At 41.4% G+C, this 15,418-nt stretch overlaps 1 protein-coding gene across 2 annotated transcripts in view; it reads right to left on the bottom strand.

Moving 5' to 3' along the window:
• USP13 (ubiquitin specific peptidase 13 (isopeptidase T-3)) overlaps positions 1–15,418 on the bottom strand; it is a 126,872-nt gene that overhangs the window by 93,672 nt on the left and 17,782 nt on the right. For both annotated transcript variants that reach the window (XM_021071212.1, XM_013982225.2), the window contains exon 2: positions 6,838–6,963. In XM_021071212.1, the coding sequence (XP_020926871.1) occupies positions 6,838–6,963 (126 nt within the window). The remainder of the gene's footprint in view (positions 1–6,837; positions 6,964–15,418) is intronic.

Raw genomic sequence — 15,418 nt, 5'->3', positions numbered from 1 at the left:
GGTTGAAGCCCAGCATTTTCCCAAGCAGCTCCAGCCATGGCAGAATCAAGCCCTGCTGCCTCTTTAGTTTGTCCTCCTATTAGTCTTAAGCCTCCCTTCCCCATTTTATTATTAGGCATTGAAGGTGGGCTCATCTGCTCATCTTTGTGAGTTTCACAATAATTTTTTACAGCTTCTACTATAAGTTTATAGTTCACATTTTAGGAATGTAAAATTATTGAACCCTTTAACTCAAAAAACTGTCTCTCCAAATTCTAATGCCACATTCATATCACTGCCCTTGGGATCCATCTCGTCCAAGGTCTCGGAGCCTCTGTTCCTCATCTCCCCACTTACTTGCCTCAAATAAGGATGAAATAAAAACCTGCACCAAAGGCATATTTAATGGCCCACATTTACCAATCCTGGAGGCCACTTGCAATCTCTCTATAGAAGTTTATGGCCTCCTTTCAATTGTTCCAACCTCACTGACCCCTCCATTCCTGTGTGATGGTTGGGGGCGAAAGAAGAAGAGGAGCTGCAGGGGGATCTGCTAGAACACAGGGCTCTCCCTGGTTGTAAAAGGCACACCTCAAACCCAGACTGGATCTACATCTTTTCAGAAGAGAAATCGCAACAACTACAAGACCTTCCTTCCAATGACCATCACTCTATGCCTGCATCAGTCACCTCTAGGAATCGGCAGCATCTGAGAAAGGGGAACTCCTCAGTCAGCAAACGTGACTGTCAGGCCCTGTGCTGGAGCTCAGGCTGCAGAGTGAAGACACGCTCCATCCCTTGAGGAGCTCACCAGCACATGCATGCAGACAAAGAGCACAATAGATTCTGGTGAGTGTTAAGAGAGGTGAGGATAGGAGAGAGTGAAGAGCATAACTTAAGGGAAAAAATGATAGTTCTTCTGGGGATGCAGGGTGTGGGCAAGGTTGGTGAGGTAAGAAGAGCAGCAGGCATATAGCAACTACTATGCAAATATGTATTCCTAGGCTGGATGGTTGGTTGGATGGATGATGGATGGATGGTAGATGGATGGATGGATGGATGGATGGATAATGAATGTTTGGGTAGTTGATGAGTAGGAGATAGAAGTAGGGCATCCCCAAAAAAGAAAATAGCACCTATAAAGGCCTGAAATCACAGTGTGTTCCAGAAAGGAGAAGTGGTTTTCTATGTCTAGAGCACAGAGCTGGTGGAGTCAGAGGGAAAGTTAGAAATGCTACAGTGGTCAAATCATGAGGGGGCCTTGTAATCACATGCAAAAGAGTTTCATCTAGCAACAAAGGGAAAGACATCCAAGATTTAAGCTTCAGTGTGCCACAGATGCATAGGAATGCACATTTGAAAAAAATCACCCTGGGTGCAACATGCAGACTGGGTGGGATTGATGGTAGTTGGTTTGAAGGAAGGAAGGAAGCCAAAGTACTCAGACAAGAACAGCAGGAATGAAGACGACAGCAGGACGTCTAAGCTATTTGGGAGACCCAGGTAACTAGTCTTGGTCACCAACCTGCTATGGAATGAAAGCAGAATCCAAAGATGTCTAGGTCTCTAAAATTCAACTTGGAGAAAGGTGATTATTCATTCTATCTGAGCACAGTGAACCTGAAGTACCTATGAAGTGTTCGAGTAGAAAAGGCCAGCTCAGAGTCAGAGGGTCAGACCTTCAACTCTAAAAGGATTCTGACTTGAAGACATCAGCTCAGAGATAGTGGTTGAACAAGGGTATGGATGACACTGATGGGAAAGAGCAGCTTTCAGAGAGAAAAGACAGGATGGTCAAAAGGCATCCTGCCAATGCCAATATTTAAGGGGTAAAGAAAAGAAACAATACTATTGAAAGTGAGAAAGGGCATTCTGAGAGGGAAGGGAAATGCGCAGAAAATGGTGGCAAAGAGAGCAGGGGAGGAGCAGTTCCAAAAGGAAAAGACATTTAAAGACTGAAAAACTCAGGTAAAATCAGAGCTAACAAGTAGCCACCAAGAGTGGCAAGAAAGAGGTCACTGACTACCTCAGCAGTTTTAGCAGATTTGCAGGAAGATCCATTGGACGGTAGTGTTGAACTTCAAGGGAAGTACAGTAAAGATGGTGAAACCAGAAAAGCTTTAAAGCTTTAGTGGGAGTTCCCATTTTGGCTCAGTGGGTTAAGGACCCGACATTGTCTCTGTGAGGATCCACATTCGATTCCTGGCCTCACTCAGTGGGTTAGGGATCTGGCATTGCCACAAGCAGCAGTGTAGGTCACAGAAGCTGCTTGGATCCAAAAGAAGCTCTAATGGGGAGTTCTACTGTGGCTCAGCGGGTTACAAACCCAACTAGTATCCATGAGGATGCAGGCTCTATCCCTGGCCTTGCTCAGTGGGTTAAGGACCAGATGTTGCCATGAGCTGTGGGGTAGGTTGCAAACATAGCTTGGACCTGGAGTTGCTGTGGCTGTGGCTATGGTGTAGGCCAGCTGCTGAAGCTCTGATTTGACTGGTAGCCTGGGAGCTTCCATATGCCACAGTTGCAGCCCAAAAAAAAAAAAAAAGGAAGAAGAAGAAGAAGCAGCTCTAATGAAGGATGGGATGCCTGAAGGAGGACTCAAATAAGAGGAACAGTTCTATGGTGTGGTCTTTTTTAAGGTGAGAGAAAAAAGCCAGAAGAGGAAGATGCTAGAGACACAAGAGGGAGTGGAGTCAATGACTGAGCAAGCTTCCCAGGCAGGAGGAAATGGGATCAGGAGGACACAGAAAACACAGCTTCCTGCTGAAGTGGGAGGAAACAAAAGTAAAAGCACTACAGATGAGTTCCCAAGTCACAAGCAAGGAGCTCAGGGAGTTCCTACCCAGGGTCCTGTTTTCTCTGGAAAGTACAAGTCTGATTGTTCTCTGAGAATGAGGAAGGAGGCACAGATAAAGGACTGTGGAGAACATCCAGAGTCTGGCATGGAAAAGAAGAGACAAGGTTTGCTGGGCAGTGAGAGGGCCCAGCTGAATGGGGAAGGCCGGGAATTTGACGTGGTCCCAACCCCGTGGCTGTGAGGGATCCCTGGCAGGACACCCATGGAAGCAGAGGATGATACTGGTGGATGGATTGGCCAGGGTTCTGGTAAGGAGGCAAGACAAGGGGTAAGGGTCAGTTGAAGGTATTAGTGATAAAAGAATGTTTATGGAATGGAATGGATCCATAGAAGCAGGCTAAACAGATCAAAATAGGAAGGAATGAGTGAAAGAGCTCAAATGAGAGAGGGTTGTGGTCGAGTGAAATATTTAATATAAAATCACAGAAGCAGAGCTCACTGCATTCTACAATTTAGCCTCTAGCTTTGTGACCCTGGGCAAGTTACTTCAAGTCTTTGGGCCTCAGTTTCCTAGAACTTCATCAAGTTACACTAAGAGAGATGATACAAACTGACCTTCATCATAATTCCTAGGTCCCAGCTAAAAGGAGTAGTGAATGTAAAATCATACACTATTATACCAACATCAGATCATTTTAAAGTTAATCTTTCAGTTTGTGACCTATCTGACCTGATGGCCTTTCTTGCTCCTTTTCCTCCTGTTCTCCCCACTGTGCAATTTGGAGAACACTCCTTTGTCTAGAACTTAAACAGAGAACATGTTAGGCAGGACAAGGTGAGAGGTTCAATGAACTTCAAACCAACACTAAGGGGATTTCCCGTTGTGGTGCAGCAGAAATTAATCCAACCAGGAATCATGAGGTTGTGGGTTCGATCCCTGGCCTCGCTCAGTGGTTAAGGATCTGGTGTTGCCATGAGCTGCAGTGTAGGTCGCAGATGCAGTTCAGATCCCAAGTTGCTGTGGCTATGGCGTAGGCTGGCAGCAGTAGCTCTGATTTGACACCTAGCCTGGGAACTTCCATATGCCATGGGTGTAGACCTTAAAAAAAAAGGAATGAAATTCAAATCAACACTGAGTATATAGAAGATCCAAGATAGTCTACAAACTACTAGGAGTAAAGTGAAAGTTGAACAATACTGCTAAACATAAAATCACTATCTAAAAATTAATAACATCTCCATGGAGTTCCCAACGTGGCTCAGTGGAAACAAATCCGACTAGGAATCACGAGGTTGCAGTTCAATTCCAGGCCTCGCTCAGTGGGTTAAGGATCTGGCGTTGCCATGAGCTGTGGTGTAGGTCACAGAGGCAGCTTGGATCTGGCGTTGGATCTGGCGTTGCTGTGGCTCTGGCGTAGGTTGGCAGCAACAGCTCTGATTAGACCCCTAGCCTGGGAACCTCCATATGCCACAGGCACAGCCCTAGAAAAGACAAAAATAAAAAATAAAAAAATAACATCTCCAAACAACATCAATAACCAATTAAAATACATTAAAAGATAAAGGATAGCAGTAACAAATAGTTACAAAAAATATAGAGTACCTTAAAAAAATCTAAAAAATAAAAGCTGCTTTATTGAAACTTACAAAACATTAAGGGACATAAAAGAGACCTGAATCAATAGAGAGGTATGCCATGCTGAACAGTAATTCAATCAATACTTATGAAGCACTTCTACATGCTGGGCACTGGTAAGTGATGAAGACACAGAGGTGAACAGACAAGTCTCTGCCCTCATGGAACTTACACAATGATACAGACTACAGCTTAACCTGCAAATCGATGTAATCATGATCAAAATCTCAACAGGATTTTTAGAACTAGATGAACTGATTCCAAAATCCACAGAGAAAAATAAAACTCTAAATCCATGAAATTTCTAGGGAAAAAATGACCAAGGAAAAAGTGCTTGCACTCCTAGATATCAAGACTTGCAGCATCAACACAAAGACACACAAAAAGAGCAACAGAACAGAACTGACAGTCTTAAGTATGAATGGTTAAGTTAAAATATTTATGTGTTTGTGGCGTACTTGTTTTTTGGCCATGCTCACGGCACATGGAAGTTCCCAGGCCAGGGATCAATCCCATGCAACAGCAATGACCTGAATTGCTGCAGTGACAATGCTGGATCCTTAACCCACTATGCCAGATGGGAACTCCTAAGTTAAAATAGTTTTTAAATGGCACTATAAATTGTTGGAAAAGTTTCCACTACTCCAGTAATAGTGGGACAACTGGTTATCAACATTGGGGGAAAAGCAGATTCCCATACTTGACACAAATATAAAGATAGATTATAGATGAATTAAAGACCTAAAATGTTAAAACATTAAACATTCAGTCTCCCTCCACTCACATATACACATCCTCCAAAAAAAAAAAAAAGTATTAGAAGAAATATCTTTATGACCTTGAGTTGGGAAACAATTTCTTAGACAAGATACAAAAAACACAACTTATAAGAGAAAAGTCTAATAAACCTAACTAGATCAAAATTCAAAACTTCTTGGAATTCCCATCATGGCTCAGCGGTTAACGAACCCAACTAGCATCCATGAGGATGGGGGTTTGATCCTTGGCCTCACTCAGTGGGTTAAGGATCCAGTGTTGCCATGAGCTGTAGCATAGGTCACAGACATGGCTTGGATCCCAGTGTTGCTGTGGCTCTGGCATAGGCAGGTGGCTACAGCTCCGATTCATCCCCTAGCCTCGGAACCTCCATATGCCATAGATGCGGGCTTAAAAAGACCAAAAAAAAAAAAAATCACAACTTCTGTTCTACGAAATAATTCACAAATGAAGTAAGAAGACAAGCCATAGACGATAAGAAATTTCTGTACTTAGCAGACAGAAGGTTTTGGTATCCACAATGTAATAAGAACTAATAAAACTTTATAAAAAAGGATAAATCCTTAGAGAAGTAGGCCAAAAATATAAATAGGCAAGTCAGAGAAGAGCAAAAGAGAATGGCCAAACAACAGATGAAAAGATGTTCCACCCTCACAGGACAAAATACCAAATATTTAGATGCCACTTCACAATCATTCAATTGGTAAAAATCAAAAGTCTAAGTGTTGGTGAGGGTATAGGGAAACAGACACTCATAATCATGGCAGATTTGAGTTTACACGAGTACAACCACTCTGGGGAGAGATTTAGCAGTATCTAGTGAAGGTGAAGATAAGCATACCCACAAGCCAACACTGCCAGTGGGAATATGATTCTGAAAGAAACTTTGCACATGTTCCCCAAGAAAAATGTATAAAGATGTTAACCGATACATTGTTTGTAGAAGCAAAGAAAAGTGGAAACAATCTAAATGTTTTCATCAAGGGAGAGAAGAATAATAAATAACAAGATACTCATAAGACAGAACCCCAAACAACTACTTAATGAATTAAGTAAGTACATCCAGACACATCCTAACATGGATAGATTCTGTCCAAGGAAAAAGCTCCAGGCAGACTTATAGGTAACAGTATGATAGTATTTATCTAAAACTTTAAAACACATAAAGTCATATCATATATTGTTCATGAATACCTGTACCTAAATACAATATAATGATGACATACATGGGAATGAGAAACAGCAAAGTCACAACAGTGCTTACTTCTGCGGAGGGAGAGGACCAAAAGGGACTTGACCTTTTAGGAAAGCTCTTTCTATCACTACAAAAACAAAACAAAACAAAAACCCAAATGTTTTTTAATTCTTAGTTTTGTACCCATGAGTGTTTCTGGCATTATCTTCTGTATTTTTATACTCGACTTTTTTTTTTCAATCAGCCTCCCCGTGTCTTTCTTAACAACTCCAATAAGAGGGGTAGAGGAAGAGAAATACGAAACTGGTTAAGCAAAGGTTTGGGAAGTCCATGAATATCTACTAACAGTGCTCGTTTTGTTTCCCATCCTCCAAGAGAAGGAGAAGCTATGTGGGCACAGTAAAATCTCCATGGGATGAACCCCACTAAGTTTCCCCAAAGTGTGTACCTCACCTCACGCACATGTCTCTTCAGGTGCATGTAGACACTCTGTCCAGTTTTTCGAAAATGTCTTTCCACGTGTTCCCTTCCAAAGGCCAAAAATGTATTCATGCATACATAGAGCCCACCTTCAGAATTCTAGAAGAAAGAGGTTACAACATTAGTCAAGTAGTCAAGGTACAGTAAAGGGGAAGGAGGGAAAGGAAGTCAAATGATGACAAATGATGACATCAATCTGGCCAAAGGCCACCAAGCGGTTGTGGTCATCTGCAGTGACCTCCAAGGGCTCACAGCCACCCGGGGCAGCTCCCACCCGAACCTTGAGTTCCAGGTGCTCCAGGACCCAGCTGAGCATAGTCTCACAGGTAGGGAGTTCCTCAGAGATCCTAAGAAATAAACACAGCTATCTGACTCTCCAGACTGGGATAAGAGAGGATCAGGGAGAGAAGAAAGTTGGCAAGTGATCCAATGACCATCACTGCAATGGTTCAGCATTGTTCCCCTCGCTGGTCAGTGCAAGTCTCCAGAAACATAAGGTTTTATACACTTTTAGCAGAACAGGATGCTTCAAAAACATTGCTCCCTTCCTTTGGTGATGCATGATATTTGATGGTACCCATTAAAAAACTGTAACAACTCAATAAATAAATAATAACATAAGCAAATAATAAAGGATGGAGTCCTCACATTATTGCATGCCTGATATGTGCCAGGTGCTTTGCATAGATTATTTCTAAACCCAACAATACTGTGAACTGCTTAGTATTATGTCCATTTTATAGTTTAAAAAAAAAAAAGAAAGAAAGAAAGAAAAAACTAAGCATGAGTGAGTCACTTGCCCAAGTTCACACAGCTTGGAAGTAGCAAAGTTAAATCTGAACCTATTTCTCTTTTATCCCTCTAGGCCACATTTCAAATATTATTTAGTTAAACAGTCAAGGATATTGCTCACATTTTGTGTGTGTGTGTGTGTGTGTGTGTGTGTGTGTGTCTTTTCATGGCTGCACTCCCAATATATGGAGGTTCCCAAGCTAGGGGTCCAACTGGAGCTGGAGCTGCCAGCCTACTCCACAGCCACAGCAATGCCAGATCTGAGCCACATCTGTGACCTACACCACAGGTCACAGCAAGGCCAGATCCTCAACCAACTGATTGAGGCCAGGAATCGAACCCCCAACCTTACAGTTACTAGTCGGATTCATTTCCATTGAGCCATCATGGGAACTCCAGATATTGCTCACATTTAAGATACCTGATTTTCTATCCCAATTTCATCTCTCCTTTTCTCTCACTTTGTTTACTGGGCTTCTCTGTAAACTCAGCCTATAAAATTAGCCACACTTTCCTCAATGGAAATGGATTTTTATTACAATCCTGTTAGTCTCACCCCTCCAAATAATCTTTCAAAAAACAAAATATTTAAATACTTGTCAGAATTGCCAACAAACACCTACCAAAATTCCTTACACTGAATTCTAGTAGAGCATGATTTACAATATCAAAACAGACATTAATGTTCATTACAAATACATGAAAAATAATTTTTCAAGTTCCAATAACTCAAGATCATTTATTTTTAATTTAAAATAAAATTCTCCAACAGTGTATACGCGGTTTATAAGCCAGGCATCAAGGAGTCTTATCACAACAAGAATATTATAACAGCATTAGTTCAAATATGTGGCTACTATCGTAACATTTACATGGCATAGAGCAAGAAAAAGAAAAAGACACAAAGATCACAAAGAAAAAAGTAAAATGGTGTCATTTGCTGATAACATTAGAGCCTGCCTGGAAAATCCTAGGAATCTACTAACTATTAAAAATAAAATAACAGGAATTCCCGTCGTGGCTCAGTGGTTAATAAATCTGACTAGGAACCATGAGGCTTCAGGTTCAATCCCTGGCCTGGCTCAGTGGGTTAAGGATCCAGTGTTGTGGTCACAGACACGGCTCAGATCTGGCATTGCTGTGGCTCTGGCATACGCCGGCGGCTACAGTTCCGATTAGATCCCTAGCCTGGGAACCTCCATATGCTGCAGGTGCATCCCTAGAAAATACAAAAAGATAAAATAAATAAATAAATAAAAATAACACAACAACTAATAAAACTAATAAGTGAATTTAATTTAGCAAGGTCGTGCAATACAAGTTAGTAGACAAAAATTAATTTCAATTTTATACTCTGGCAACAAACACAAATGAAATTTTTAAAACTTGACTATAAAATACCATACATAAAACTCAGAATTATATAGCTTGTGTTTTTGGTTAACTTTTTTCCCTTTAAATGAGATTCCTGGTGAGAGTTCCCACTGTGGTGCAATGGGTTAAGAATCTTACTGCAGTGGCTCAGTTACTATGGAGGTGCGTGTTCAACCCCTGGCCCAGTGCAGTGGGTTAAAGGATCGAGCCTTGCCACAGCTGTGGTGTAGGTTGCAGCTGAGGCTCGGATTCAATACATGGCCTGGGAATTTCCACATGTAGCAAGTGCCCGCAAAATTAAAAAAATAAAAATAAATAAGATCACTGGAATAAAATTAGAAAAGCTCTTCAACTTAGAGGCAACACATCACATTCACCTGATCTAAAGATTAGGTAAGTATTTTCAAAATATTTTTTTAAATAAACATATTCTTTGCATAGTCATAATCCTTAAGAAAAAATATTGCATCATTACAGTGGTCAGTTATTCATTAAGCCCATTACATTGAGCACCACATGGTGTGATTTTTTTTTAAATAGAACACACCCATTTTCTTCCAATAAAATTTAATACAATCAAAAAGAATTCAAATCAGAAGATATACTGGGAGAAATATGAGATTTGTAACCAAAGGTCCTGAACTGCCACTAATTAGCTCTGTGTCCTAAACAGGTTGTCATATAGTCTCTGAGCTTCATGGTTTTCCTGGAGAAACATGGCTACAGCAATAATTCCCACCTCACAGGGTTTCATGAAGTTCCAAGGAGACAAAATATCCCCTGTATTATAAAGCATTGCATAAACATCAATAATTATTTATTATGAGTTAAAAGTTCTGTCTACTGCACATATCTCCTATTATCTCAATTATTTTATAATTGGGAAAAAATGGAGAAGGAAGAAAAAAGTGAGTCTGACAGCCACATAGGTTGGGGGATAACAAATATTTATCTGTCAGGGAAAAAAACATATTAGGTAACCAGTGGGAGAACCAAGAAATAAGCAAGCAGAAAAAGAAAAACATTCAAGTACAGCATTTTTCTGAAGAAAAATATGAAATAGCTATAAAGTGCAAGAGTACATAATCTCTAAATAATCATAAAGGCTTTGGTAATTTCACTGCCAAGACTTTTTGACTTATTAGGGAATTTGATAAAAATTTAATTATACCAGGAGTTCCTGTCATGGCTCAGTGGTTAACAAACCCAACCAGCATCCACAGAGGGTTTGATCCCTGTCCTCACTGAGGGGGGTTAAGGATCCAGTGTTGCCATGAGCTGTGGTGTAGGCTGCAGACTAATCTCCGATCTGGCATTGCTGTAGCTCTGGTGTAGGCTGGCGACTACAGTTCTGATTGGACCCCTAGCCTGAGAACTTCCATAAGACACAGGTTCGGCCCTAAAAAGACAAAAAAAAAAAAAAAGTAATTATATGAAATATTCAATCTCAAATTTCTGGCATCACTTGATAGCACTGTCACAAAGTCCATAATCAAAGAGAAAAAGGCTTTGGGATTCACAAACAAGCTCCCATAGAGAAGGATTCTATTATAAACATCCACGGGCATCTTCCATCCAACACTCAGGCTGGTCTCTAAAGCAGCATATGCCCCTCACTAGAGGCTCTGAGGTGGAAGCACTATCTGGGAGACCTGTCAGTAGTTGTAAACATTCATGACACAGTGAGACAGAAAATACACTTTTTTTTTTTTTTTTTTGTCTTTTGTCTTTCAGGGCCACACCTGTGGCATATGGCGGTTTCCAGGCTAGGGGTGGAATTGAGCTACAGCTGCCAGCCTATGTCACAGCCACAGCAGTGCAGGATCCAAGCTGTGTCTTCGACCTACACCACAGCTCATGGCACGCCGGATCATTAACCCACTGAGCGAGGCCAGGGATCGAACCTGCATCTTCGTGGCTAATAGATTCGTTTCCAATGAGCCACAATGGGAACTCGGAGACAGAAAACCCTTTAAAAATTACCCCATATACAACTAACACCCCAGTCTAATGATCTACACTTTCCTCCCTCTTGCCTCATTAATGTCTAAACATTGGTCCTATATGACACTTTCTTTCACATACAAGATCAATATTCCATGCCCTGTGCTCTGAACACCTTCTCTCACTAATGATGACAAGTCAGTGATGACAAACCTCCCCCAAATTCCTTCGTGAAGGAAGCACAGAGGACGGTTTATAGCCTGGGATCAGAGCTAAGCTAATTGACTCTTAAGAGTTTTCAAACCCTCAAACTCATCCTCTCACTGCCCACACACCCCCACTGAGATCACTACCTTACCTAGTGCTCTCAAACACTTGCCTTCATGTGGCCAATAGTGCAGCCAAGAAATGAGGTTGGACTTTCTTGTATGAGCACTATGCTAAAATTGCAGAAACTAGGATCTCATCTGTAAAGACTAGTGTGGACCACCTCTTTCTTAATGTCCAGTGTCCTTTGTCTTAAGATTTTGTGTGATATGTCTTTAGAAAAAAATTAAAATTAAAAAAAAAAATTTAAGGGAGTTCCCTGGTGGCCTAGTGGTTAAGGATCAGGCATTGTCGCTGTTATGGCTCAGGTAAAATCCCTGGCCCAGGAACTTTCACATGCCACAGGAGTGGCCAAAATAAATAAATAACATAAATTTTAAAATAAAGAAAAATCAAACCATCCTATCTTCACTCTCTCCTGCAGTAAGCACATTAAAACAATCTCAAGGCAATAATATGCCTACAAAACTAACAAAAAGTCTTAAAATTACCCAGTCTAAAGCTACAGAGATAAACCTGTATGTCTGTTCTCACAATATAAATTGGTTCCTTCATTCTAGAGAATAATAAAATCGTGAACTCTGATACAATATTTCTTCTTCGGGTATGACTTCAGGAACCTAACAGTAAGAAAGAAAAAAATAAACCCTAATTTGTACAAAAATATTCACAGATGAACTATTAATAATAGGAAAAAGCAATGGCTCCAAATAGAGGAAGTAAGAACCTGTGATATGTACACGCAGCAAAATACTGTAACACAATTTAAAATGACAAAGTTATGAACTGTGTGTAAAGTGTATTGAAAATATGTATAGAATTGTGTACAATGTACATAGAAAAATAATGTTCAAGGAAAGAGAACACCGGCTGATGAGAAGGAAAAGGAAGAGAGGAAGGGTTGTTGTACCCAAACAAAAACCTGAACTGAAACTAGAACAGATCAATGGTCTTCTATTTATTTAAGTTCTTGACTTGAGGGCCCTCAGCTTCATGCTTGGGCTAACATGGTGTCTCCCAAACTACTGTCCTGAAGGCTAGGTTGGTTTTTGTTTTATGGGTTTTTTGGTTTTGTTTTTGTTTTTCGTCTTTTTAGGGCCACACCCACAGCACATGGAGGTTCCCGCTATGAGTCGAATCGCTGCTATAGCCACCAGCCTACACGACAACCACATCAACAGCAACGCCAGATCTGAGCCATGTCTACAACCTATACTGCAGCTCACGGCACTGCCGGATCATTAACCAACTGAGCGAGACCAGGGATCAAACCTGCATCCTCATGGATGTTAGTCAGGTTTGTTTCCACTGAGCCATAACGGGAGGGAACTCCCTGTTTTGCGGAGGGTGGTGGTGGGGGGCAGGGGGACTGGCTTCTATTCATTAAGGGAAGATACATGGTCCGGTGGTCCCACTGCATGTGGCTGCTCACGGCTCCAGCCAGGTGTGAACTTGTGCATGTAAGCACCACAGAACCTGATGGGTCAGTATCCTGTTCAGACAAACTAAGTCACTGCTCATGCACTTGGATGGGGCAGCAATGTCAAGCTGCTACGGAAATTTCTAAACGCTTACTCTCCACGTTTGTCCTTATCTCTTGGCACCAGTCAGCTGATCACACTGCAAGTAGCCCTGGTCTAGAGAGCTGGCTGAACTGCCCAGTTCTGAGCGTCTCACTGTCAGGAAAGCATCTCTTCAAGGACCTTCGGGGACACCAGGCTAGTCCTCAAGCCTTCAGAGCAGCCCACGTCAAAACCAACTACACGTTTCCACCTACACCTCTGCAGATGCTCCCCAGGTCCCAGGGCCCACACCCATACACCTGTCCACACTGCCTGTGACCAATTCCCACATCCCCATGCTTATCCCCCCGAGATGACAGTCCTTAACCCCAAATTCACTTTCATTTCACAACTGTGAGCATCTTATTCATCAAAGTCTGCATCTGTGAGAAACCCATGTCTCCTTCACTTAGGACCACCACATTCAGAGCATTGATTTGCTCCCTGAGGGCAGGAAAGCTTTATCACGTTCATTACTGAATTGCAAAAACAGTACCTGAGCAGTTCAGAGCAGGACTGAACAAACATTTACAGAAAGAATGGCAAGTTTTGCGTAGTTATTTGTCATTCAGTTACTCAGTTTAGTCTCTCTCTCAAACAGGCCTTCAGGGCTCTTCCGATTTGGATTTAAAATATTTCGAAGCATAGGCTCCATTTCAAGTCTTTGGGGAACCCAAACAATGTGGATCATCAAAAGAAAACCCTATGGCAGGGCATAGAGAAACAGCCTGAGGCATCATCAGGAATACTGGCTTTTCAAGTTTGTTTGGCGAAAGTCACATTCTTAGCAGCATGGACACCAGACCTGCACTGTCCCAGCTCTCCTGCCTTCTGGAGAAGCCAGCCTCACACAGTTCTTCAGGACAGCGGGGCCATCTCCACATCCCCTGTCCTACCTCACCCAAATCACACCATGGACCCTCTCTAGCTCCAGAGGCCACCCAGCCCTGTATGGCCAACGTGCACTTCTCTGCATGTTCTTAGGTAAATAAGATTCTAATTATCATTTACATGAAGCACTGAACAGAAACTTGACCAAGATGCAAGACTTGATCCAGAAACCTGAAATTACAAAGAAGTCAAGAAATACCACCAGGGCTTTTCCAAGGCTCTAAAACAATGCCCTCTGACAATTTCTTCCACCCTGCGATTAAACCCAAGAGAGAGGAGCAGCCAGCATTGCTTAAACCCACTCTTTAGAATTTCTCTTGTGGCACAGCACATTAGGGACCCAGTGTTGTCACTACAGCAGCTCAGGTGGCAAGGGGTCTATCCCTGGCCCAGGAACTCCCATACATCTCGGGAGCAGCCAAAAAATAAAAAATAATTTTTAAAAAAAGCCCACTTTTCAAGGTATTTCAATACAGATACTAGAGCTACAAAGCCATCCACGTATTACTTTATGTTGTAGGACCCTTCATACTATTAAGAAGTAATAGCAAGGACGAAGTCACCTTGTTTTACAATGCCTGCCATTTAAACAAATATTAAAACAGTAGCAAATATAAAGGTCAAGGTTACAACATGTTTCAGAGGAGCAAGTGAACAGTCATTTTAAATAAAAATACACCACTCTGTCAATCAGTAGGTGTTCAGAGAACTTTGTTTACAACAGTGTGTTCTTGGAGACCAACCTCCGCTGGAGGACAGGAAGGGAGAGGGAGCATGTGTGAGCCACGCAATCAGAAAACAGCATCCCAAGTAACCCTTGTTTTTATAACTATAGAACAGCGTGGAAAACAAGCGGTCATTGCCTCAAAGAGAAACATGATGTAGGTAGATGGAGTCACAACAAATCCATGTCCAGGACAAATTACATACCAACACCAGGGAAGACTCTGACTCACACACTTGTGCAAAAGGGAGATAAAATGGACAAGAATGCAGTATTTTCTAGGATTTAAAAAAAAAAAAAAAAAGGAGAGAAAAGAAATGAACTAAATTAACTGATTATAATAGTGAAAAGAAATAACCTGCATACTCAAGAAGAGATTTATATAGGAAATTATGGTATATCCATAAAGGGTTAACACTCTTTAGCCATTTAATATTGACTCAGGATGCGTATTTACTGATAGGAAAACCTGTACGTGTTTGTTGGTTGGTTGTTTTTTTATGGCCACACTTGCGATATACAGATGTTCCTGGGCCAGGGATGGAATCTTAGCCACAGCTGAGACTACGCCACAGCAACATTGGAAGCAGGGTCAAACCTGCTTCACCACAGAGACAACGCCAGATTTTTAACCTGCTGTACCAACAGCAGGAACTCCTGTACATGGTATTTTTGAGTGAAGAAAGCAAGTACCAAAAAGTGGATTATGATGTAATATACACAACTTGTACATGCACAAGTGTCAAATCAGCATGGGGAGATAATGTGGGATTTTTTTTTTTTCTTCACATAGTTTTTGTATTTTCTAATTTTTCTTCAGGAACATGGATTCACTTTTTTTTTTTTAAGAAATCTGATTATTTGAAGAAAGCATTTTTTAAGTCTGAGTAGTTCATTAGGAATCAGAAATTTGGTGTGTTTTGTTTTCTTGTATTATTTG

This window comes from Sus scrofa, chromosome 13 (genome assembly GCF_000003025.6).
Source record: "Sus scrofa isolate TJ Tabasco breed Duroc chromosome 13, Sscrofa11.1, whole genome shotgun sequence".
NCBI lineage: Eukaryota > Metazoa > Chordata > Mammalia > Artiodactyla > Suidae > Sus > Sus scrofa.
The sequence above is the reverse complement of the archived record's forward strand: the minus strand, read 5'-3'. Positions and strand labels throughout refer to the sequence as shown.